This window comes from Sarcophilus harrisii, chromosome 3 (assembly GCF_902635505.1).
Source record: "Sarcophilus harrisii chromosome 3, mSarHar1.11, whole genome shotgun sequence".
NCBI classification, from domain to species: Eukaryota; Metazoa; Chordata; class Mammalia; order Dasyuromorphia; family Dasyuridae; genus Sarcophilus; species Sarcophilus harrisii.
Window position 1 is genome coordinate 41,183,187 of NC_045428.1, and position 22,595 is coordinate 41,205,781.

The window sequence follows — 22,595 nt, forward strand, 5'->3', positions numbered from 1 at the left end:
AGAACAGAAACTCAAGATGTGGATGTTGTGTAGTCTTGAGTAAGTCACCTAACCTCTGTAAGAAAAAGAAATTAGTTTGTAACAGCTGTTTTTGTAGTGACTAGAAACTGGAAAGTGAATGGATGCCCATCAACTAGAGAATGGCTGAATAAGTTGTGGTCTATAAATGTTATGGAATATTATTGTTCGGTAAGAAATGACCAGCAGGATGATTTCAGAGAGGCCTGGGGAGACTGACATGAACTGATGCTGAGTGAAATGAGCACAAACAAGAGATACATGGCGACAACAAGATTATACAATGATCAGTTCTGATAAACAATTCTGATGGACATGGCTCTCTTCAACAATGAGATGATTCAAATCAGTTCCAATTGTTCAGTGATGAAGAGAGCCATCTACACCCAGAGAGAGGACCGTGGGAACTGAGTGCGGACCATAACATTGCATTTTTTACACTTTCTGTTGATGTTTGCTTGCATTTTGTTCTTTCTCAGGTTTTTCTTCCCTCTCTAATTTCTCTTGTGCAACAAGATAACTGTATAAATATGTATACATATATTGGGTTTAACATATATTTTAACATATTTAACATGTATTGGACTACCAGCCATCTAGGGGAGGAGGGAGGAGGAGGAGGGAAAAATTTGGAACAGAAAGTTTTGCAAGGGTCAATGTTGAAAAATTACCCATGCAGATGTTTTGTAAATAAAAAGCTTTAATGATTTTCTTTAAAAAGGAAAATTATATCTAAGCATAAATAAATTTTATATAGCAAGTTTAAAAAAAAAGAAGAAAAAGAAAAAGAATTTAGCCTCCAAAGTCCTTTTCAGCCCTAAATTAATGATCCCATATTTAGGTAAATTGATATTTCAAATTTGAAAGCATCAAGAGAACATATTTCTAAGGCTGATTGATATTTCAAACTTAAAAGCATCAAAAGAATATATTATTTCTAAGGCTGCCACCCACTGCTTTGACCAAGGTCCACGAGGAATACAAGGAGCTAAGAACAATCCCTGGTTGTGCTGAAAGAGAAAAAAATGTTTGAACTCTGACTATATGGAGACCAAGAATGGGAAAAATAATGTGGTCTCTTAGTACTTTTGCCACTTCTTTTCTTATATTCTCCTATGTATTCATCCCTGGTTCAAAATGGACTGGTGATTTCACGACGAGTGAACTCAGTTGTGGAAATCCCTTTCTTAGGTACAAGTGAGCCATCCTACTCTAACAAGCAGTTTTAGAGAAATGACTGGGACTCCCAGAGCTTCAGCAGGAATACAACTAGCATAACGCAGGTTTAAGGCAGGAATGGAGCCCAGATTTCCTGACACCAAAGTTGGCACTCTATTCATTATGCTAGGCTGCCTCTCACACACCAATAGTAATAATAGGTACACATGTGGAAGTTTTAATTTTACAAAACACTTTAGATATGTAGCAATGCAGCTAAATCCCACAATCACTTTGTAAGCAATAACAATAACAGGTACACATGTGGAAGTTTTAATTTTACAAAACGCTTTAAATATATAGCAATGCATCTAAATCCCTTAATCACTCTGTAAGAAACGTATTTTTTTTTTTTTAAAGTAAGGCTGTCCCTATTTTATAGAAATGGAAACTAAGCTCAGAGAATTGAAACATATATTGAGTATCAGGGGCAATATTTGAACCCAGGCTTTCTTAACTCCATGTCTCGCATGTTATACTCTCTGCCATATAGTTTCCAGCAAGTTTTTCAAGAACTGTGTTCTTGGGGAGCTTAAGAATCATTCTGAAAGGGAAAATGCCCACTCCCATGTGGAAAGATTTTTCAAGCACTCTCAGTCCAAACAAACTGACTGCAGCAGTTTATTATCTGTGTATGCTGGGGCCCCTCAGTCAAATCCCCCAGACACGCATGTCACTCCCCCAGCGAGTCCCTCCCTCCCAACACTTTTCATCCACTGGCTCTGCACGCTTTTAACAGTTTCTTCAGCTCCAGGAGTTGCCTTAGATAGAGTCCTCTATCCTTGTACAACTCCACTCGGATCGTAGTTGGAACAGCACCAGCCTATTGGCTACTTGGCAAAGAGGTAAGGTAAGGAATCCTCCAATCATTTTCTTGCAAGGTACAGCAGCAGCTGCAGCAGTAGCAGCAGCATCTGGAGCAGGAGCAAGAGAAAAAGAAGGAGGTGGAAGAGGAGGAGAAAAAAAAAGGAGGAAGAGGAGGAGGAAGAAAAGGAGGAGAACAGAAAGAGGAGGAGGAGGAGGAGGAGGAGGAGGAGGAGGAGGGGGCGGGATGTGGTTGGATTTGGGGCTAATGTGCGAATGCATCAAGTTCAGCTTGAAGAGTAGAGACTGTGGCAAGAGGAGAGGGAGAAGGAGAGGGGGGAAGAGGGAGAGAGGGAGGGGGAGAGGGGAACAGAGGGAAGAGGATGATGGGAGGACATACTAGGGAGAAAGTCAAGAGAGACGGAAAGCGAGAAAGGAAACTCCCTCCGTTTCAATGACTTGAAGCCAAGGCTCAAGAGACTTTCACAAGAAAGGGAAACAATAGGTGGAGAACCACTTTTTTGGAACCGGTGTGAGAGAATTTTCAGGAAATAGATTTTGAGGTGAAGTTCCTGGGACCCGGGCAGGGGGTGGGGGAGGAGAGTTATCGATAGTGCCATTGAAATGGAAATACAAGGAAAACTTGGAATGCATCATTGAAAAACCAAACCAAACCAAACTTTGTTCAGGGGGAAAAAATAAACCCCAAAGAACTAGACTTTTTCTTAAATATTTCTTCATCTAAAACTTCACTTTCCCTGCTTTATTCGGGGCACACACATCACCCCGAAGTTGCACCTCTGTCTTTCTGACTGGAGTATTAGTTATTCGTCTGCTAAGCAAAAGGACTTCTTCAAGCATCCTGCATCTTTGGTTCAGAGAACTTTTCTCCTCCTAGTCAATTTTTGCCAGTTTCACAGGAAGAATCAATGACTGGGAAAGACTAAGCTGCCATAAAAACGATTTTCAGGTATTGTCAGCTCCTCTCTTTTGTTGCATATGTTGTGCAGCTTTTGTAAAAATTCCTTTTCCTCCCCTTTTAACCTCTCTTCTTTGATTCTCTTCCAAGTCATTCCCATTTTGTGCCAGATCTGGGGGTCTAATACCTTTGCATCCTTCTAGTCTCCAACCCAGGAGTTCATTCCAAGCTGACTATCCTTTGCTAATCTAAGTATATATGAGGGGAAAGGCTCCAAACATACAGTAGTTATGAAATGTTTAGCAGTCAATTATCAAAAGCACTCATGTACTCACATTAAATTGGATTGAGCCAGGGCGCTCTTACATCTGTTTCCTAAATCTGGTTAGCTTCCTAGCTACACGGTTTACAGCAAATCCTATAAGCACTTCAGTATCATGTTATTTTCAACTAAGTTCTATAGCTAAAAGCATATTCACAGCCAAGTGTTGAAGGAAACAATTCATTGAAATTTCTTAAACATTTTACTAGAATTATTGCTATCAGATAATCAGCAAGAAGGTTTCAAGACAATCCTTAAGCTTTGGGTGTTGGGAGCTTTCTTAAACATTTTATTGTAATCATTGCTCTCAGATAAAGCAGCATGAAGGTTTCAGGGCAGTCCTTAAGCTTTGGGTGTTGGGTGGCTAGGTAGGAATAATTGGATTTAGTTATTGATGCTGACCCAACATTTGGGCAACAAAAATGTCTCTCAGTGAGTGACTCTGCCTCTTATTTTTGGTGATGCTCCACAAAGCAGCAATGGCATTTGGAGGAAGAGGAGGGAGAAAGAGGAAAAAGAAGAAAAAGAAGTGGTCACACAGGAGTAGTCTTAACTGGGATATTCCTTATGAATCCAGGGCAAGATTACACTTGTAAAGCATCTGTCTTTCTTTCTGCAGCCCAACACTGAAGGTTGCTGGAGCCTCTGTCCCATCCAATCCCTTACCATTTTTTATAGTCATTATTTGGCAATAAAACAGCCTACGTGTTCTGCCTGGCCGGAGCCCAGGAAAAGACAATTTACAAACACTCCCAATAACATGCAATGGGATTCATTGGTAACTGGATCCTCATTAAGCTCTCTAGTTTCACTTTTTTTTTTTTTTTTAACAACTCTTAAATAACATGTCCCCTGCTGCTTTTCATCACAAAAGTGACAAGCTGTGAGGATTTTTCCTGATGATAAATATCTCTCTGGATGTTAGGGCTTTATTTGAGGGTAATAGACATACAGATTCCCCAAAAGCAAGTCTATTCTTGAATATTGTGGGCAAGATTGACCAGTTGTGTTTTTATTCTGGGAAGGTGAGGGGAAAAGAGAGGATGCCGGGGATGGGCTATCTGTACTTGTCTTTGCTGACAAAGATGTTGTTTCAGGATGAAAGTAAAAGGCAAAGAACTCTCTCACTTGCTGACCTCTCTGGTCAGTGTCTGCCTGGCTACCCTTCGCTATGGCAGTGCCTGTCCCCGCCGCTGTGCCTGTTATGTCCCTACAGAGGTACACTGCACGTTCCGGTACCTCACAGCCATTCCAGATTCCATCCCGGGCAATGCAGAACGCATCAATCTGGGGTAGGTGAAACATTGCCCTCTTTGTAAGTCTTTGGTCTGAGCTTCCTTGAGCAGGGAAGAATTACACCTGCTTTAGCAGGAGGTCACAAAAAAAGGGAATCCTAGGTTTTAAGAAATGGGAAATTAAAGCTTAATATTGTTTCCAGTCCAGTTGGAAATGGACGATGCAAGAACTAACCAAAACCTAATGGTGGTTTTAGTAATTTTGTCTTTGTTTTTCATTTTAATTATATATATTTTTTGTCATTTCCCCCTAATTCCTGATGAGGGGAGAGGGATATGAAAGAGGAGTGGCCAGGTCAAGTCCCTAGATACTAAAGAAGATACAAAGCAGCATTGGTGTAATGGAAAATACACTAATCTTTAAATGAGAATTCTTTGGCTGTTTGATGAGATAATACTACTCATGATTACAGGGTCTTAGAATCATAGATATAGAGCAGAAGAGATTTCAGGATCAACTAGTCCAAACTCCTCATTTTATAGGTGAGAGAGTTAAAATCATTTGTCCAAAGAAGTACATTTCTTCCTGAAAATTTTACAGGCTAATATTCTAAACCAGTTTCATACTTAGCCACCATATCTCTTGAGTTAGCAATGAAATATGTTTGCTGATGAGGAAATTTCTATCTTCCTTTGGTTTCCTTATTGTCATGATTGATTATATTGGTGAAACATTTAAAAGAAATGGCAATAATCTATGTCAATGTTTATTCCTTTGTCCGTTTCACTTTGAAAAGGCACTCAGTTTTTTAAAGTAGCTCAGTATGGGATAGTTTTAATTGAACACTGTATCTATATGACATAGATATGTGTTTCTTTGTGTATACATACATTAAAAAGTAAAAGTTAGGATCTTCATAACAGAATATAAATGATACATTTATTGTTAAACTGTCTTTCAGAAGGAAAACAATCTTTCATTGAAATTTAAATGAAAGACTATCAAGAGCAAGGTGATATTGTCCCCCTTTCTGAACACATTGTTCACATTCATTGGCTAATGAATTGTTCAAAATCATTCATCAATATGATCTTGAAAATTCTGAACCCTAATTTTCATTTCAAATTCATTTCAAAGAAAAAATATTTTTATGAATAATGTAGTAAATATTACACATAGAAGACCCATCTTTGGTAAGCAAAGCTAGAAGAACTAAAAATTACCTCTCCCCAACTTCCTTTGTGGAAAGTCTCCACCATGACTTTTAAAACAAATGACATTTATGAATTTTGAATTATTTGAATTATGTGTTTGCAAAAAGAGTATGTCCTTTCACTTTCCCTTTTGAACATTCTTTGATGGACTATATACAATAGTGGAAACCTATCTTTTTTATAGTTACAACAGCTTGATTAAATTGACTGAATCTGACTTTACTGGCCTTCACAAGCTAGAGTTGCTGATGCTGCACAGCAATGAAATTCGTGACATTCCAGATAAAACATTTACAGATTTACATGCCTTGCAGGTAAGGAAGAAAAAAGTACATGCTGTGTGATTCTAGCCAAGTCTCTTAACTTTTGTTTGCCTCACTTTTCTCATCTGTAAAATGGGAATAATAATAATAATAGCACTTCCTTTTCAAGATTATTGTGACTATAAAACAAGGTAGCTATCATCATCGTTATTGTTGTTGTCGTCATCATCATCATCATCATTCTCCTCCTCATCCTCATTATCATTTGTGCCATCCCACACAAGACATTTACAGATTTAAATGCTATGTATTTTCTTTCTTACAAGAAAAAAAGGGCATGCAGTCATCTTAACTCATTTTCTAGAGATTATAGAAGACACCAAAGGCCTTCCTTGAAGATTAGAGAAAGAGCCATGTTGCATACCTCGGAAAGTTATACACTGACTTTTCCAATTCTATTTGGAAACTATAATCCATAACTGAAGTGACATTTCTTGTAACCTAAGCTAATTGAACTGCACTGTGTTTTTTCCTGATGATTTCCAAACATTAAAAACTTAATCCAGAGGCTACTTTGAGAACTATTCACTTGGAATCCTAATGGAATTCAGGGACATTAAAAGAAAATTAATAGTTCAGCCACTAAGTGACTCTGGGCAAGTCATTTAACTCTGTTTGCCCTAACCATTTCAGTATCTTTGCACAGAAAACACAGATAATGTGGCCCACAGGGTTGCAAAGAGTTGAACACAGTTGAATGAATGATAACAACAAAGTGCTTCTAGCCAGATATTGCTATGATCAATCAATAAGGCTCTTCTTCATTGCCATTTATTTGATATCACTTGGAATATTTAGATCTGAAGGGAAACTAGATCAATCTCCTCATTTCATAGAGGGTGGAAAATCTAAGTTTTAGTGTTTTAATGAATTGCCCATTACAACTGATATCTAAGGTTTTAATTTTTTCAAAGCACTAGATATGTGGGATGTCCCAAAAGTCTTAAGGCAGTTTTAAGTTATTGAAACTAAGTTGCACTAAAACTTTTGCTTCAGCACAACCCTCTTAGAGAGGAGGAAACTGAGGCTCATGGTGGTGATTCAACTTGCCCATGATCATCCAGTTAGTGTCAGAGGCAGGATTTGAACCATGATTTTTTGACTCTGAGTCCATCTCTACTTATTTATTCTCCGACAATGCCTTTCTAACCCACATATGTCCCATTAAGGAAGCCTGTAATATTATCATTGGCTAATTCTCAGATCAACTCAATGTGGTAAGAGGCAGAGTGGTATAGTGGGATGGCTGATTTCAAGGGCAGGCTGACCTGGGTTAAAATGCACCTATCTGTGGTCCATTGATCATGCAGTCTTGGAGAAATCACAAAGTCTCTCAAAAAATTTTCCCCCAAGGGGCAGCTATGTGGCACAATGGATAGAACACTAGCCCTGAAGTCAGGAGGACCTGAGTTCAAATCTGTCCTCTATACTTAACACTTTCTAGCTGTGTGACTCTGGGCAAGTTGCTTAACCCCAATTGTCTCAGAAAAAAAAAAATTTCCCTAAGAACCTCTATAAGATTATAAAGTTGAAGATCAGTTGATCTATATTTCTAGATGGAGATTCCTTACTGGGAATTTCTTATACTAATGCTGTAATAGACATGGTCAAATAAAGAAGCAACCAAATAAATAAAATCAATAATTTTCTGGTCATTTTCATACCCTGCTACTTGTACATCTTCTCAACTCTCTCTCCCTGGCACCTGGATTCTTGCTCCTGGGACTCTGGGCTCTGATAATACTTTCATCTTATTCTGTCCAGAATTCCATGTCTGTGTCACTTTTCACCCGTTTCCAAAACATGTGGCCATCCAAATATTCCCACTGTCCCCAACTCCCAACTGTCCGTTATGTCTTTACTTTCTTCATTACGAAGTTTCTTGAAAGCTGACATCTTGTTTGCTTGTTTTTGTATATCTTTGCACTGGATCATGGAAAGCGTTGATTAATTAATTCACTCACTCATTCATTCATTCAATATAATATAACTAGATGCCATTTTTGGAGTTGATTTCTATTTTCATCCTTAGACAATATTGCACTTTGAGTAACGATTGAAGATCAGAGTATTATATGTATACCTTTGGAACAAGCATTTTGAAAACATCATGTTGTTTCTTCTCTCTATAGTCCAGTATCAATCAAAAACCAAAACCATGCATTCATGGAGATGATGTTTATTTTCATTTGTTTTTCTTTTTCTTTTTTAATCCATGAGGTTTTAAAAATGAGCTACAACAAAGTCAGAAGACTTCACAAAAATACCTTTCATGGCCTTAGGAGTTTGACTCGATTACACCTGGATCACAACCATCTGGAGTTCATAAACCCAGAGACCTTTTATGGACTCACCTCCCTTCGGCTTGTGCACCTGGAAGGGAATCTGCTGACCAAGCTTCATCCCAATACCTTTGTCTCCTTGAGTTATCTCCAGATATTTAAAATATCATTCATAAAGTACATCTATTTGTCAGACAACTTCCTGACATCCATCCCACAGGAGATGATTCTATATATGACTGAATTGGAGAGTATTTACTTGCATGGAAACCCCTGGATATGTGACTGTGAGCTAAATTGGCTTCCAGACTGGATACGGCAGAATCCAGGTAAGAGAATCATTTTTTTCTTTTATTTCTTCATTTTTCAGCCATTAGAGGCAAGTTACTCTGAGGTGTTTTGTTTTTTTTTCCAGAAAAAAGGGAAAAGAGAGAAAGCCAGAGAGACATGGAAAAAGAAAAAAGGTTTAGAGCTGGAAGGGAAATCAAGTTTATTAATACAGTTATGAAATATTTCTTATAAGGACTAGACCAGTGATTTTGTTGTTGTGGGGGACTGCTGAAGTAGGGAATTCTCTTTTCCAATGTGAGTTGTCACCTTCTCTGTGAGAAGGTAAGAAATCTTAGCTGGATTTCTTAAGCTGGTATCTATGAATTTATTTAATTTTTTTTGATAATTATTTCAATCTAATTGGTTTTCTTTGGAGTACTAGGTATTTTCCTTCATTCATTTAAAAACATTATTATGAGAAGGGATCCATAGTTTTCACTGAACCACTAAAGGAGTCTGTGACATTAAAAAAAAAAGGTTAAGTATTCCTGACTAGGAGAATTGCATAGAGCTATCCTGAAACAGAAACTATTCACTCAAACATTAGTATTCCTGTAGCTACATACTGACACCAAAAACCACATAGCAACATTATCTGTGTCCTATTGTATCTTTATTTATTTGTTTATTTGTTTGTTTATTTGATTATTTATTTATTAAATATTTCCCAATTACATTTTAATTTAGATCATGTCTCATTGGGGACTTCTGGGCTAGTAGGTATTTGATATTTCTGTTTCACAGAACTGAGTGATTAATTGATTTTCCCTAGTTCATATTGTCAGTATGTGTCTCTGAATCTAGATCAGAATTCAGGCTTTGAGGGTGAGACTCTATTCATTATTCTGTGAATAATTCTCTGATCCCAGGAACATCACTATATTACAATCCCTTTTATATTTCTTGCAAAATGCTTTAAATCAACAGTCACTTTTACATATTTTCAGTTTAATATTCTGACATCAGACTGATCCTGGGGAAAATGAGCACTTTTGTTTAAAAGCACATTTTCACTTATCTTCATCAAAATTGGCTGCTCTTAGACCTTATCCTCTTCTCCCATCATCTTCTTCCTTCCTTTAAAACTCAAAGGAACCTATAAAAGGAACATACTATTCTTATCTGGAATATTTGTTAGAGGGAATAAATAGGAAAGAATGTATTCAAAAGGTGACCCACTACCATCCATTCTCCATTCAGCTGCTAAAATGATTTTTCTAAAATGTAGGTCTGATCCTGTCACCTCCCTATTCAGCAAATTCTAATGGCTCCCTATTACCTCTAAGAGGAATAAAAAAAAATGCTATGTTTGGCATTCAAAGGCCTTCATAATCTAGCTTCCTCCTACCTTTCCAGGTCCCTTGTACCTTATTCCCCACCATATTTTTTGACAACAGCCAAATGACTGTTCCATGAACAAGATACTCCATCTTTGACTCTCAGCATTTTCTCTTATTGTCCATCATTTCTAGAATGCTCTCCCTCCTTATCTCTGCCTCCTGACTTCCTTGAAAATTCAGCTATAGATGTGTTGACTGCAGTAAACCCTTTCCTAATAATCTTAATTCTGGTGCCTCTTCTCTGTTGTTTCCCACTCATCCTATATATAAATTGCTTTGTACAAATTTATGCATAAGTTGTCTCCCCCATTAGTTTATAAGGTCCTTGAGGACAGAAACTGCATTTTGCTTCTTTTTGCATCCCCAGCACTTAATACTGTGTTTGGCACACAGTAGGAGCCTTAATAGATGTTTATTTATTGATTGAATTGACAGTACCTCATACTTGTTTGGATCTGTGAGGCAAAGGAAAAGAAAGAATTAAAAACAAAAGCTGAACATAAAAACCTGGGAGATAGGGTGAGGGCTAGGGCCACAGATAGAAATAATGAACTTGGCAGAAGCTGATTTAGGAGAAAAGATAATGAACTTGATTTTAGAAATGTCAGACGCTGGTGGTACAGGCAGGTGAAAGTGTTCCATGAGCCTTGGTAGCTGCTAGAGAGAAAAAGAAGAAAGCAGAAGAAGAAGAGGAAAAAGAGGAGGAAGAAAAGGAAGAAGAGAAGGAGGAGGAAGAAGAGGAAGAGGAAAAAGAGGAAGAGAAGGAGGGAAAAAAGCAGTCTCTGAATTCAAGGAGTTTACATTCTACTATGAAAAAGCAATATGGAGATAGAAAAGCACATGCAAGAGATATAAAGTGATTTTAGGAAGGAACAGTAACAACTAGGGAAATCAGGAAAGGTGTCTTTGGGAGATGGCATTTGAGGTGAACGCAGAAGGGATCTAGGTGCTCCAAAAGGTAGAAGAAAAAAGGGAATATTTTAGGTGTGGGTGAAGCATATGCAAAAATATGGAGATGAGCCAAGGAGCATAAGATTTTTAAAAGCCTCTTATCTTTAATAATAACAGAGCCATTGGTTACCTTGGAGGGCATTATGTGGATACATATCTTATCTCTTCTATAGCTCAGATAGAAATTTCATTAAAGTATCAGGACTTGTTCACCTTTGTATTTCACCCACGTCCTTTATATACAATAGGTCCTTAATGGGTGTTTGCTGTATTCTTCACACAACATGCCCCCTTTCTTCCTTTCATGCTTTTGAATTGCCTCTTGACCCCCATGTCTAGAATACTTTCCCTCCTCCTTTCTATATCTTAGAATCTTCAACTTTCTTTAAAATTCAGCTCAAAGAACCAGGAGAACATTAAACACAGTGATAACAAAATTATGATAATGAACTGTGATGGATTTGGTTCTTCTCAACAACGCAGTGATTCAAGGCAATTCCAATATTCTTGGGATGAAAAATCCCATCCCCATCCAGAGAGAGAACCATGGGGACTGTATGTAGATCTAAGCATAGCATTTTTATCTTTTTTGTTTTTTTTTTCTTTCTTGTGATTCCCCCCCTCCCCTTTTTGGTCCGATTTTTTTCTTGCACAACATGACAAATATGAAAATGTATTTAGTAAAAAAATACACTTCAGCTCAAGGGGGACCTTCTTCAGGAAGCTTTTTCAAATTTCTTCAAATGTTAGTGCCTTCTTCTTTATAGTTATTTCCATTTGCTCTGTCAATAATTTTTATATACCTATGCCTTCACATGTTGTTCATCTCACATAGCTTGATCCTCTGTGTTAGCCCAGGTCAAACCCTACTTATCATGCTTTAATTTATCACCATTTAAAAAGGCATGTATAACAAGAGGATCCCCTTCCATTCTCATATGCTTTTTATTTCATTATTTATTTTATTTCTTACTACTACTCTTTCTCCCTAATTTTTACTACCTCCATCTTCATGTGTAGACAGATGTTTCCTATTTTCTAAATCAGCTTACTGAAATCACTATTGTATTGGGAATAATATAACTTACTGTATTTCTCTAATCCTGCTTTTATTATTTGCCCAATCTGTTACACTAGATGGATTAGGTTCCAAACCACACAGGCTTTTATAACCTTAAACAAACAAAAATTTGTTCAAGTTCATATTGTGAATGGGACCCAGATGACAAGGTGGCCAGGATCTCAGGTCTATGTTGGTGCAACATGCATTGTGTGCACAAGTCCCAAGAAGGCAGGACCTGGAGCACCCTGGGGTTATTGCACAAAAGCTCACACTTTTCTAGCCCTTCCTTCTCTTGTAAAATAGCAAATTTAAGCTGGTAAATATTTAACAATCAACTCTCCTGTGGGAGGGGGGATAGACCCATAACTTCTAAAAGTATAATTTGCATTATTACTATTCTCCCCATCACTTTCTCAAGGCTATAGAATGAAGAGAATAATAAACCAAGCCCTTTTTTTGTAGTGAGTGCTCAGTTCTCAGAACATACTCTGGAGTATAAAGATTATTATTTTTATTACTGCTTTTTTTTGAGTTGGGTTTTTCTTGGCAAATATACTTGAATGGGTTTTGTCATTACTTGAGTGGGGGTTTGCCATTGTCTTCTCCAGATCTGTGTTCTTCACAGATGAGGAAACTGAGGTAAATAGGGTTAAGTGACTTGCCCAGGGTTACACAGCTAGGAAATGTCTGAAGCTGGATTTGAACTCAGGTCCTCTTGACTATAGAGATATATCCCTAATGGTGCCACCTACCTGCCTATTCTTATTCTATTTTTATTTACAAGATATATGCATGGGTAACCCATTCTTATTTTACAGGCAAGGAAACAACCTTCTAAAAAAGTAATTTTCCCAAAATTAAAAAAATTATTATTAAAGCTTTTTATTTACAAAACATATGCATAAAATAATTTTAATCATTGATCCTTGCATAGTCTTGTATTCCAAATTTTCCTCTCCTTCCTCCCACCCCCTCCCCAGATGGTAAGTAATCCAATATATGTTATACATGTTAAAATATATATTAAAGGCAATATATGTAAATATATTTGTACAACTCTCTTGCTGAGCAAAAAAAAAAAAATCAGATCAAAAAGGAAAGAAAATGAATAAGAAAACAAAATGCAAAATAACAACAAAAAGAGTGAGAATGTTATATTATGATCCACACTCAGTTCCCACAATCCTCACTCTGGGTGTATATGGCTTTCTTCATCACAAGATCATTGAAACTGGCCTCAATCATCTCATTGCTGGAAGAGTCTCATCCATCAGAATTGATCATTATATAATACTGTTGTTGCCATGCACAATGATCTCCTGGTTCTGCTCATTTCACTCAGCATCAGTTCCTGTCAGTCTCCAGGCCTCTCTGTATTCATCCTGCTGAGTGTTTCTTACAGAACAATAATATTCCATAGCATTCATATAACACAATTTACCCAACCATTCTCCAATTGATGGGCATCCATTCATCTTCCAGCTTCTAGCCACTACAAACAGGGCTGCCACAAACATTCTTGTACATGTGGGTCCCTTTCCCTCCTTTAGTATCTCTTTGGGATATAAGCCCAGTAGAAACACTGCTGGATCAAAGGGGATGCACAGTTTGGTAACATTTTCAATATAGTTCCAAATTGCTCTCCAGAATGTCTGGATCTATTCCACCAATAATGTATTAGTGTCCCATTTCCCTCACATCCCCTCCAACATTCATCATTATCTTTTCCTGTCTTCTTAGCCAATGTGAGAGGCATGTAGTGGTATCACGGAGTTGTCTTAATTTGTATTTCTCCGATCAATAGTGATTTGGAGCATTTTTTCATATGACTATAAATGGCTTAAATTTCTTTATCTGAAAATTGTCTGTTCATATCCTTTGACAATTTATCAATTAGAGAATGGCTTGAATTCTTATATATTTGAGTCAATTCTCTATATATTTTGGAAATGAGGCCTTTATCAGAATCCTTAAATGTAAAAAATGTTTTTCCAATTTATTGCTTCTCTTATAATCTTGTCTGCATTAGTTTTGCTTGTTAAAAATGTTTTAGCTTAATATAATCAAAATTATCTATTTTGTGTTCATTTATGATTTCCAGTTCTTTGGTCACAAATTCCTTCCTTCTCCACAGTATAGTATACAGAAGTATACTATACTATGTTCTTCTAATTTGCTTGTAATATCACTCTTTGTGTCTAAATCATGAAATCATTTCTACTTTATTTTGGTATATAGTGTAAGATGTGAGTTAATGCCTAGTTTCTGCCATACTAGTTTCCAATTTTCCCAGCAGTTTTTGTTAAATAGTGAATTCTTATTCCAAAAGCTGGGGTCTTTGGGTTTGTCCAACCCTAGATTACTAGAGTCATTGACTATTTTATCCTGTGATCCTAACTTATTCCACTGATCACTTAGCCAGTACCAAATGGTTTTAATGATCACTGCTTTATAATATAGGTTTAGGTCTGGCACAGCTAGACCACGTTCATTTGATTTTTTTTCCCATTAATTCCTTTGAAATTCTTGACCTTTTGTTCTTCCAGATGAACTTTGCTATTATATATTTTTTAGATCTGTAAAATAATTTCTTGGGAGTTTGATTGGCATGGCACTAAATAAGTACATTAGTTTAGGTAATATTGTCATTTTTATTATATTTGCTCGGCCTACCCATGAGCATTTGATATTTTTCCAACTGATTAGATATGACTTTATTTGTGTGAAAAATGTTTTGTAGTCATGTTCATATATTTCCTGACTTTCCCTTGGCAGATAGATTCCTAAATATTTTATACTGTCGACAGTCATTTTGAATGGAATTTCTCTTTGTATCTCTTGGTGCTGGACTTTGTTGGTAACATATAAAATGCTGATGATTGGGGCAGTTAGGTGGCGCAGTGAATAGAGCACCAGCCCTGAAGTCAAGAGAACCTGAGTTTAAATCTAGTCTTAGACATGTAACACTTCCTAGCTTGACCCTGGGCAAGTCACTTAACCCCAATTACCTCAGGAAAAAAAATGCTGATGAAGGAAATGCTCCATAGGAAAAGATTCGATAGAAGTCAGTTTAGCCTCATGATCCCACCCTCTGTGGAGTTTCCCCTTTTTATCCATGGGTATCGAGCCAAGATCCAAGCTACATGTCAAATCTCTGAAGTAAAAGGCCTTTATAAATCTGTCCATGGCTCACACCATCTTGGCTCAATCATTTTTGGGGTTATAGCCCTCACACGACACTCTGACTAATGGTTTCTTTCACTTCACTCCTCCCCCATGCCATGTGGTATCTCCTCTCATCCCCCCATTCTGTCTCCTTGTGTCTGTCTCCCTTTAAATCCCCACCATGCATTATGGCATCTTTCTCATTCTTATAGCTAACTTACTCTTTTCAGGTACTAAACCCCCTTTTAGGATTTAGCTGCCAGTTAAGGGCATATACACTAACCTCATGTGGTGTTTCCTTTCTCCTGCTTAATTGTGAATTCCACCAGGGAACTTGTCTTTTCCATCATTAATTGTTTAAAACTCCTTTCCTTGCAATGTGCTTTCCAACTCTATTTCATACTTACTGGCTATTGTCTCTTTTCATTTTTTCTGCAACTTCTTCTAAATAAACCTATCTTTTGCCAAAGAGAATGGCCACTGTGATTCTTCACATGATCGAACCCCAACATTTGGCACTCTCCTACATCACAACATTTAGTGCCTGAGCCTACAACCACATCACTAGTATGATTAGTGTTCTTTGACCATCTGCTGTCTGCCTGAATTGATAGAAAATTGAATTACTTACATTTCAAATCTTTTCTGATTGTTCTTTGTGGATGACACTTCAGCTGCCTTTCCTTCATTAATTCCTGAGATTAGTTTGGAGATAAATATGAAACCTTTCCCCTGCCAGTGACTAGGGCTTCTCTCTGACACTAAGTCCTAGGACAGTTGCATTGGATGAAAGGGTGGCTTGTCTAGCCTGTGACTGAAATCACAGGTCAGACTCAGCTTTTTCACACTCTAGGCTAGCTCTCTAGTCATTTAGACTCACTATTTCTGCATAGTAATAATAAGAACAGTCAACATTTACATAATTCCTACTATGTGTCAGGCATTATAGCAATCACCTCACAAATATTGTCTCGTTTGATCCTAGAAACAAGCCTGAGAGGGCAGTGCTTTTTACAGATTTTTTTTTTTTACAGATGAGAAAACTGAGGCTGAGCAAGATTAAAAGGCAGAACTTGGAGAAATGTGTGGAAGTTACAAAAAAGGCAAATTTCTGCATTTGATGCTAGGGAAACACTTCCTCATAAATAAAAGTGGATGGGCTATGTCATGATGCTCTCAATTCCCCATCAGTGAAGGCCTTCAGACAGAAGTTGAGAATGTTAGAGAGACATTTGGTGTGCTGGTGCCCATACTTGTAATTCTGGACCTCCTCACCTCCACATGTTAGAATCCTTCACTTCTTTTAAAGCTTCATCTCAATCTACAAATCCCTTTGGGAGGCTTTTCTTAAACTTCTAGATGTTCCTTCATCCCATCTGTTGCTGTGTTCCATCTCTGATATTGTGTAGAATATATTTTGTATCTACTTAAATGTATACATATTTAAAATGTAAGTTCATTGAGAGCAGGGGCTACTTTGTTGTTGTTTTTTCTTTATACCTCCAATACATACCATGGTACCTGACACATAGTAGGTGCATAATAAATGCTTATTGATTGATTTTCAGACTGAGGGGATTCTTTTATAGATACTGGATTAACCAGATAGTCACTGAGTATGAAAGTTCATAATTTGAGGAATGTGGTCAAATCTTGGTATTCAAAGACCCAATAAATGACATTGGGCAACACAGCATAGTGGGGGGGGGGGAACTATTAGATTTTGGACTTGGAAATCTAGATTGAAATCATTATGTTTATAGACTCAGGATCAGGAAGGTCCTTAGAGATCATATAGCCTAATCTCTTCATTTTATAGATGAAATTTAGAAGTAAATGTTATTTACTCGAGGTCACTTGGTGTAATGTCTGGGCAGGCTTTCTGGAGGTTCTCAGACCAGTCTTGATCTTAGTGGAGGAGTGCAGGAGGAGAGCCACCAGGAGGGTGGTCAAAAATAGAATGTCCCTTTTCCAGTATTTCTCAGCCCTTAAATATCCTATAAATTACTGATTATATGTGACCTAGAGAACCTTTATATCACCATGCTAAGTACTAAGTATATGTGAATTAGAGAACCATCATCTCATCAATTCCACTGAGTTAATACCTTGTTGTAAGTATCCTTGTTTCAAGTATGTTTCTCCAGAGTTCTGGCCCTCTACAACATGGTTAAAAAAATGGTAGAGCTGGGATTTGATGTCCAGCCTCTTATTGTAAATCCATTTCGCTTTCTAGACTATCATACTGCTTGTTGTTGTTATTGCTGCTGCTACTGATGCATACTCCACAAGAATTGGGGAAATATAACATCTCTGAGTCCCAATTTCCTCATTTGTAAAGTGATTTTTACTTTTAAGTTTCCTTCCAGAATAAAATTCTTAATATCATGGGAGACATGAACTTAAATTCATCTTAAGGTTAACAATAGATTCACCTTCAAAATGTATTTATCTTATAGTATATTGTGACATGGTATCAGGCATAAAGTTGGGTCTTTGTAAATGCTTGTTGATATGGATGTAGAAACTACTGTATTTTATATATATATTATATATATAAAATATTGTTAGCTATAATATGGTTATAGAAACTATTTTGAGTAGTTCTTAGATACAGAAGTTATTATTAGAAAATAACTAAATTATTATATTTCTTTCCCCATTCTCAGACACAGTAAAATGCAAAAGAGACAGAAGTTCCTCTACTCATCTGCAGTGTCCGCTTTGCACAAATCCTAAGAAATCCAAAGGCAAACACTTAACTGAGATTTCAACTGAAGCCTTGACTTGTGTTAAGCCAAGTATTGATTCTGCCCTAAAGATAAAGAATCTCAGCCTACCTGAAGAGGGTGACTCCATGTCTCTCTTGTCCAAAGATTTTGTTGCACCACTGGGTGTGATAACTATGAACTTGACAGACCAGTCTGGGAATGAAGCTCATTTGGCTTGCAGTATTCAGAAGCCTTCTAAGACATTACCCGTTTCTTTTGCTGAAGAGAGGGGCTATGTCACATTGAATACATCATTTTCCACCTTCCTTGTGTGTAACATGGATCACCATCACATCCAGCCACTGTGGCAAATTCTAGCCATGTATAGTGATTCTCCACTGAAGCTAGAAAGAGCTCTTTCCCTTACTCAACCACCCCATCTCAGTCATAAATATAAACAGATTGTTTCAAGGAATGAAGATATTTTTACTAATATAAAAGCAGAACTAACAACCGATCCATCATGGCTGATGCAGGACCAGATATCACTGCAACTGGATAGGACTGTGACCACTCTCAGCACCCTGCACATCCGGTACCTGGTAGATGCCCATGTCACTATTCCACATGAAAAAGAAAGGAAAGCCAAACACAAATGGACTATGATTTCCAGAGATAATACTACTAAGCTAGAACGGACTGTTTTAGTGGGTGGGACCATGGAATTGGACTGTCCAGCCCAGGGAGACCCCAGTCCTCACTTAGAGTGGGTTCTTGCAGATGGGAGCAAAGTGAGAGCCCCTTATATTAGTGAGGATGGGAGAATCCTAATAGATAAAGCTGGAAAGCTAGAACTGCAGACAGCTGATGGCTTTGACACTGGCCTCTACCACTGTATCAGCACCAATTATGATGACGCAGATATTCTCACATATAGGGTTACTGTGGTGGATCCAAATGTGCAAACTCATCACATTAATGGGGCTGCACATGAGAGTTCTATTGGTGAAACACTTGACCTTCCGTGCCGGTCCACTGGGATCCCAGATGCTTCTATCAGTTGGGTTCTCCCGGGAAACATTGTACTTCATCACTCCTTAGGAGACAAGCAAATTCTCAGTGATGGCACATTGAGAATATTGAAGGTCACTGAACAAGACAGTGGTTATTTACGATGTGTGGCAGCTAATCCATATGGTGTTGATTTTTTGATTTTTCCACTATCAGTGGACTTGAAAGGGAACAATCAAGTATATCAAGATGGAGAAGCTGATGGTTCTGGGCAAGATGAACCTAAGACCAACACCACAAACTTCAAGGAACCACCAGGAGTACAAAACACAGCGCCTCCAGAGACTGATGAGACTAAACAGGACATTTCAAATCCAAGTAAAAGGCAGAATTACAGTGAGCTGACATATAGCCGCCATGGAGATCCAATAAACAGACGTTTTAGGGAACATAGGAGACAATTTCCTCCTTCTGCTCGAAGACTTGACCCAAGACAATGGGCAGCATTTTTAGAAAAAGCTAAAAAACTAGCCACACCAGAAAAAGTAGGGAGTGCCATAACCACACCCCCTACACAAGTCACTCTACTCTCAACGTTCCCTAGAGATGGAGAGGAATCATCTGGTGTCTTGCCTATAGATGAGGAGTTTATACTCTTGACAACAAGAGCTCTGGAGACAGCAAGTCCAGTGACTACAGATCCCATAACACTACCAGGCAGCTCTGAAACCAGTATCACTCCTGGCATGGAAATCTTTCCAATAGTCAGTCCACAGACTTCACAAACTGCAAGTTCTGAAAAGCCCACTTCAGATACAAATTTAAATCTACCCACATCTGTTTCAGTACACTTTAACATAAACGCATCAAATAATCTGCAAGACATCCCCACTCAACAGTTATCTTCTCTGCTGCCTGTTATAACCAAAATCTTGAGAAATGAGCAACCTTTATGGGAAAGAAATGAACATTCCAAAAGTATACCCACAACATCAGGAGACGACATTAGCAGACATAGCAACATTAATGTATCTGCAAATCTTGATGGAAAAGATCATGTATTTAGAGACTCTATTAATCTATCTGTAATAATAGGGAATGAATCAAATAATAATAATTTTAATTCCCATACCACTCAAAAAACTTTTACCTCTAAATTATCCACAGATATAACAACGATGATGCAGAATCCAGTTTGGGCCACCAGTGCTGTAGCTACCACTACCCCACTAATGAGACATTATGGAAGACGGAGGAAAATTTGGGGCAGGAGGAGAGTTATCACCCCGGGTAGAATCCCAAACATCAGAGGGCACAGATATCCCTTTTTGAGATCAAGATTTAGGGTCCCCCCTGAAGAGAGGACACCATTGCTTCCAACAGAACTTGATGTGAAGTGCCCAACATGTACACCTGGAATGGTGGTCACCACAGCTCCTTCTCATTTGCTTCTTCCAAATTCTGGGCATGTCACCCTCCCCAAAATGGAGTCTGCAAAAGTGACATCAGCGCCCACTACTCCATACCCAAAGCCAGCATCAGAACTTGAAGAGGTAGATAAGCCTTATGTAGAATTAGAGCAAACCACTCACACAATGAGATATTCTAGTGCAGAAAGTACACATGTAACTCCAAAGAATGAATTGGTGACCTTTACCCCTATGGCCATGAATACAGAAAAAACCCTTTCAGTGAACATTAGTCACTCAACTTTGTTTAGCACCATCTCCAGTACCAGAGTGACTATGAAAGGTGCACTCAATCCTACAACTCATTCAAATGTCATCTCCATCTCTTCTACTCCTAGTATGAGAACTTTTACAAGAGCTTTTAGAAAAAAAATTCCTTGGCACCAAATTTTTGCCAACAGCTATATCCAAAGAGAAATGCTTAAGGAGCTCCATCATTCTAGCCCACAAACAAACACAATCACAGTTCCTCCTAAAGTGTCCCCAGTAGTACCCACTGATGGAGGTTCTTACCATTTCACCACTCTCTCATCAAAGGAGATTCAAATCCCAGCTATAACTCAGGAATTCACTCTGAAGGACAGTATTTCTAAAGAAATCAGTTCTGACAATCTCCTGACAATGACAAATCCTCCATCTTTGTTTTTTTACCCCAACATTGCAAGTACCAAAAGCTTATCTAGTACAGTTGGTTTTGTATCAACAAGTTCTCCCGTTACTGCCCATCCCTCAGTTACTATCATCAGAAGCCTAACAGCTAGACCCGGAAGATGGAAAGGGCAAAGACGAAGGCGACCACAGAAAAATATTGTGACTCCACGGGGTAATATTGAGGTTGAGAACTCTGTTACTACTTCATCAGCAATCACAACCCCACCCAATGTAAATCTAGTTCAACCTCTAATTAGTCCTAGCATTTTTACTGTGACCCAATCTCCTTCAGAGGGCATGAAAGTAGTTTCAGCTTCAAATAGTCTTCATCCACTAATCCTTAATGCTACAGAAATAAATGAAGGAGTAGCTAAAACAACTACTCAGATGCTAACAAAGATAACTGATACTATGACCTTACCTAGCAAAAGTCTGCAAAGTACTTTGTCTAGCCAAACATCATTCCTGAGGACTAGTAATAGCATGGAAGTATCCAAAACTACCCCCATTACCTTATCCAGAAGTGAAGTAACTCATCAAGTTCCAATTACACTCTTTGAGGTGATGGCTCATAATGAGCCAAAGCTACAGGAAACCACGAGTCTTCATATTGATCAGCACATGTCTAAGGCTGAGACTGAAGTACCTTCCAGATCACATACCCAAACTGAGAACTCTTTTAGAACAACACCTTTTATCTATGCTGATCCCATGCCAGCACTGCCACTAACAACAGTTGAACCACAAAGCTTCAAGGATAAGATTACTCCTCTCTGGGCAGAAAACCTATTTTGGCACCAATCCTATCCAGAAGTTGCTGAAAGAGACAAAAGTCCAGGAGCAAATACACTGACCAAAATCAAATTCCCAGAAAGCATTACTCAACATACTCCAAGGTGGGGAAGACAGAAAGAGAATGTAATCAAAAGTAGTCTTGATCAGAAAGCAGTTCAAGAAACAACTGCAACCAAGCCCCTAACCTTTGGCTCTCTGCCTAGAAATAGATTTGAAAAGCCAAGGATAGTTGGAGGCAAAGCAGCTAGTTTTACAGTACTGGCTAACTCAGATGCCTTCATCCCCTGTGAAGCCACTGGTTATCCTCCTCCCACAATTCGCTGGACCAGAGTCTCATCAGGTACTTCAATCTGTGTTTATTTTTAAGTATTTTGTTGATGCTTAAAAAAAAAACAAACTTTATATTACAGTTATTTCTGAATAACCTTTCCAGAACCCTTCCTGGTAACAGAAACACAGTTAATCCAAACTAATCACCAGGAACTTTTAAATTATCTTGTTTCAATTAGCATAATTTTGCCATAAAACAGGAAAAATCTGTATTATGTTTTTATAATTGTCATTAGTGCTTAAAGCTTTGCAAAGTCATATACATAAATCTATATCTTTTGAGTAGTAATATCAGCATCTTATTTTTATATCTCCCTTCATATGCATAAAAGCACATATTTATACATATCTGATATGGGTAAATTAAAGAAAAATACCTGTGGAAAAACTGTAGAAACAAAGAGAGAATGAAATGCATTAAAATATAATTATGTCAAAGATTA

At 37.8% G+C, this 22,595-nt stretch overlaps 1 protein-coding gene across 2 annotated transcripts in view; it reads left to right on the forward strand.

Annotated features, from left to right (window-relative positions):
* The first annotated feature begins 1,957 nt into the window (after nt 1-1,957).
* The window catches only part of IGSF10 (immunoglobulin superfamily member 10), a 29,532-nt gene continuing 8,894 nt past the window's right edge, over nt 1,958-22,595 (forward strand). Inside the window, exons 1-5 of one of the 2 annotated variants that reach the window (XM_031957750.1) lie at nt 1,958-2,086; nt 4,379-4,573; nt 5,916-6,045; nt 8,275-8,665; nt 17,855-22,162. In XM_031957750.1, the coding sequence (XP_031813610.1) occupies nt 4,380-4,573; nt 5,916-6,045; nt 8,275-8,665; nt 17,855-22,162 (5,023 nt within the window). In that variant the 5' untranslated portion in view covers nt 1,958-2,086; nt 4,379. Of the gene's footprint in view, nt 2,087-2,414; nt 3,011-4,378; nt 4,574-5,915; nt 6,046-8,274; nt 8,666-17,854; nt 22,163-22,595 lie in introns of those variants that run through there. The other variant, XM_003766053.2, reaches the window with a different exon arrangement.